Genomic DNA, 4,325 nt, shown 5'->3' on the forward strand with positions numbered 1-4,325 from the left:
CAGCCTGTTCAGCCTTTCCCTGTAGCTCAGATCCTCCAACCCTGGCAACATCCTTGTAAATCTTTTCTGAACCCTTTCAAGTTTCACATCTTTCTGACAGGAAGGAGACCAGAATTGCACGCAATATTCCAATGTCCTGTACAGCCACAACATGACCTCCCAACTCCTGTACTCAATACACTGACCAATAAAGGAAAGCATACCAAATGCTTCTTTACTATCCTATCTACCTACGACTCCACGTTCAAGGACTAGGAGAAAGTGAGGACTGCAGGTGCTGAAAACTAGAGTTGGGTGTGTGGTGCTGGAAAAGCACAGCAGGTCAGGAAGCATCCGAGGAGCAGGAGAATCTATGTTTCAGGTATAAGCCCTTCATCAGGAAGTTAACTGTCAATCTTAATTCTTGGACCATGCAGGAAGATTCTGATTGGCCAGGCTGTTACAATGGAGATATAGCAAGTCTGGCCATCTCCATGGCTCCCTTTGCTTTGGAAAATGCTTATTTTTGGCTCCATTAAGCAGGGTCCTGAGTATTTATCTATTTAGCTCCTAGCATACCCAAGTGTGCACCTATCTACATAGCATTAGATGTCAGCCTACTGTTAGAAAGCATTTATTCAATAATCCAATTGACTGTCCTAAGAGTTACACCGGACAGCAATTTAAGATTATTACTTAGAGAGATTTGAGAAGATTTGTAGCTCAGGTTGAGGTTCTGGACGTAGGTTTGCTCACTGAGCTGGAAGGTTCATTTCCAGATGTTCCATCACCCGACTAGCAGTGCTTCGCCCGGAGGCCTACCGAAGATGTAACCTAGTAGTGTGACAAAATATCTGGAAATGAACCTTCCAGCTCAGCGAGCACATCTACATCCACATTATAACTTTACCTCACTACATGAAACTTCCCAGCTTTCTAAAGTCCTTTCCAAAGTCCCTCCAAATCCCTACTAAATATTTTCCAAACTTTGATCCAATCATCCTTGAACTGACACAATCACCACGCTAAACCCAAAAAAGCTACTGCAGGTGCTGGAAATCAGAAACACCGTGGGCGGCACGGTGGCACAGTGGTTAGCACTGCTGCCTCACAGCGCTAGAGACCCGGGTTCAATTCCCGCCTCAGGCGACCAACTGTGTGGAGTCTGCACATTCTCCCCGTGTCTGCGTGGGTTTCCTCCGGGTGCTCCGGTTTCCTCCCACAGTCCAAAGATGTGCACGTTAGGTGAATTGGCCATGCTAAATTGTCCATAGTATTAGGTAAGGGGTAAAGGTAGGGGTAGGGGTAGGGGTATGGGTGGGTTGCGCTTCGGCGGGGCGGTGTGGACTTGTTGGGCCGAAGGGCCTGTTTCCACACTGTAAGTAATCTAATCTAATCTAATAAGAGAAGTTGCTCGAAAAACTCAACAAATCTGGCAGCATCCAAGGAGAGAAAGCAAAGTTAACGTTCCAGGTCCAGTGACCCTTAGGGAGTGAATTCCAGGATTCTGACCCAGAGACACTGAAGGAACGCTGATATATTTCCAAGACAGGATGGTGAGGGGCTTGGAGGGGAACTTGCAGGGGGTGGTGTTCCCATGGATCTGTTGCCTTTGTCCGTCTAGATGGAAGAGGTCACAAGTTTGGCAGATGGTGTTGAAGGAGCCTTGGTGAGTTGCTGCAGTGCACCTTGGAGATAGCACACACTGTTGTGGCTGTGTGTTGACAGCAGTGAATGAGAGGGGCTGATCAAAGCTCATGGTGCAATAATGTCAAGTATTTGGCGGAGTGGGGGGGGGTGGCAGTGGTCAAGATTGTGTGATTGATGCTTTTAGGAGATGATAGCAATCAATGGGGTGAATAGAGAGACACGCTGTCTACTGGCGGGGAACATATCCTTGAATTCAGAGCCATGCCCACAGGAGAGAAATTAGGATAAACGTATTAATATGAATAATTCACTTGCCACTCACAGGACATATCCATCGCAGGCAAGATCAGTGGGCATTAATCAGAAAATTGTGGGTCAACAAGGGTATAAACAAATCAGAACCAAGCTTGCAACCGGGGTCAGAGAATTAAGAATAGGCGTGAGGGTCTTATTAACCTTTACCCTGATCGACAGATGGCAGCAGATACATGGCACCACCACCCCCTGCAAGTTCCCCTCCAAGCCCCTCACCATCCTGACTTGGAAATATATCACCCGTTCCTTCAGTGTCACTGGGTCAAAATCCTGGAATTCTTTCCCTCAGGATATGGGTGAGTGTTTCTAAAGAAGAGTCACTGGACCTGGAACGTAACTCTTGCTTTCTCTCCACAGATGCTGCCAGATTTGCTGAGTTTTTCCAGCAACTTCTCTTATTGTTTCTGATTTCCAGCATCTGCAGTTCTTTATTTTTTTGGGGTTTAGCGTTGTGATTATGTCAGTTCATAAAATCCCTATAATGTGGAAACAGGCCCTTTGGCCCAACATGTTCACACCGACCCTCCGAAGAGTAACCCTTTTCCCTGCAGTTAGCCCCTGACTCATGCACCCAACCTACACATCCCTGAACACTGTGGACAATGTAGCATGGCCAGTTCACCTAACCTGCACATCTTTGGATTGTGGGAGGAAAGCCACACAGGCCCAGGGAGAATGTGCAAAATCCATGCCCGAGGCTGGAATTGAACCCGGGTCCCTGGCACTGAGAGGCAGCAGTGCTAACCACTGAGCCACCATGTCGCTCTAAGCGTACTGTGGTGGTCCAAGCACCATTATCTGATGGTAGACCGGCTGACCAATAGGCGGCAATCGCAAGATAATTTTTAAAAAACACACAGGTCATACAACTGGTTAACGACAGGCATTGCGTGGCTCAGAACATGAGTAGGCCGCGCTGTCGTGGCAACAGAAATCACTCCTCCAACATTCCTGGCTTGTCTTTTCACTGGGACCTCACTAGGGGCTCCTTACCATCAAACACCTTCATTCCCATCCACCCTTCCTCAAATCCCATCTCCTTTACCGGAAAGGTTGAATTTTTAACCAAAATGATTCCAATTGACAGGGTTGTTCACACACAATAAATATCACGGTAATAGAAATCTACTTCGGTCAAAACTCCAACACAACGTGAACAAAGAGCTGCACAGGGTGGAAAGGTGTCCAGAGGACAATTGTTCTCAACACACCACACCCCCTCACCATCGCTAATAGCCACCTGCCCATGACATCTTGTAGGAGGTATTGCAGATCAGATTGAAGGGGTTTGACAGGGTCAATGCTGAGAGGACGTTTCCCCTTGAGGGACAGTCTAGGAGCAGAGGGTACAGTCTCAGAATAAAGGGGCACCAATTTCAGACTGAGATGAGGAGGAATTGCCTCTCTCAGGGTATGGAACACCTTGCCCCAGAGAGCTGTGGGGGCAGAGTCCTTGTGTATATTTAAGGCTGAGATCGATAGATTCTTGATCAGTCGGGGAATCAAGGGAAAGGGCAGGAAGGTGGGTGTGAGGAATGTCGGATCAGCCGTGATCCTATAGAATGGGGGAGCAGGCTCAAGGGGCCGAATGGCCTACTCCTGTTCCTATTTCTTATCGTTTAAATGCAGAAACGTGTTCATAAATTGAAGTTGGGGAAAAAAAAAAGAGAATGTAGAATCTGTGTGTGGGACACTGTTGCTCCTCAGTGTTGTGACGAGGTACCTGTTGGCCTGTGCGTTTGGTTCCACCTTTGGCTCTCACGGTTAACTTGACGACGGTTTGCCATTGTCCGGGGCTCTCCATTCCCCGTGCCGTAACCACAAACTTCACTTGTTTCCCAGAGAGATGCATGTCTTCAGTTGCGAACACCACGCCATCACGTTGCACCTTGAAGTTCCGGTCGCTCGTTTCATACTGTACTGCCAAACCCCGGAAACAGTCATCAAAGCCAACTGTAAAAGAAAAGAACACTTTGTAATCTGCCGGGGCCTACCTATAGATCTTTACTGAGGAACCGCTCTCTCCGCAGCCAGGCTGGCAGTGTTTCGGGAAACACTCTGGGCAGTGAGACTTTCCAGTCACAGCACAGTCATAAGCCCTTCATCCCACCAAGTCTGTGCTGGTGAACACCAATCCCATTTCCCAGCACTTGGCCCATAGCTTTGCACCTGCACCTCCACCCACATCATCTACTGCATCCGCTGCAGCCGGTGTGGCCTCCTCTATATTGGGGAGACACGCCGCCTACTTGCGGAGCGATTCAGAGAGCACCCCTGGGCCACCCGGACGAACCAACCCAACCAACCTGTAGCACAGCATTTCAACACCCCCTCCCACTCCACCGAGGATATGCAGGGCATTGGACTCATCCACCGCCAAA

The 4,325-nt window shown here is 48.6% G+C and overlaps 1 protein-coding gene across 1 annotated transcript in view; it reads right to left on the minus strand.

Annotated features, from left to right (window-relative positions):
* The window catches only part of LOC122548761 (cadherin-2-like), a 213,236-nt gene that overhangs the window by 94,058 nt on the left and 114,853 nt on the right, over window positions 1-4,325 (minus strand). The window contains exon 3 of the mRNA XM_043687528.1: window positions 3,668-3,897. Coding sequence (XP_043543463.1) covers window positions 3,668-3,897 — 230 coding nt within the window. The remainder of the gene's footprint in view (window positions 1-3,667; window positions 3,898-4,325) is intronic.

The sequence above is a fragment of the Chiloscyllium plagiosum genome, chromosome 4 (assembly GCF_004010195.1).
Source record: "Chiloscyllium plagiosum isolate BGI_BamShark_2017 chromosome 4, ASM401019v2, whole genome shotgun sequence".
In the NCBI taxonomy this organism is placed as follows: Eukaryota; Metazoa; Chordata; class Chondrichthyes; order Orectolobiformes; family Hemiscylliidae; genus Chiloscyllium; species Chiloscyllium plagiosum.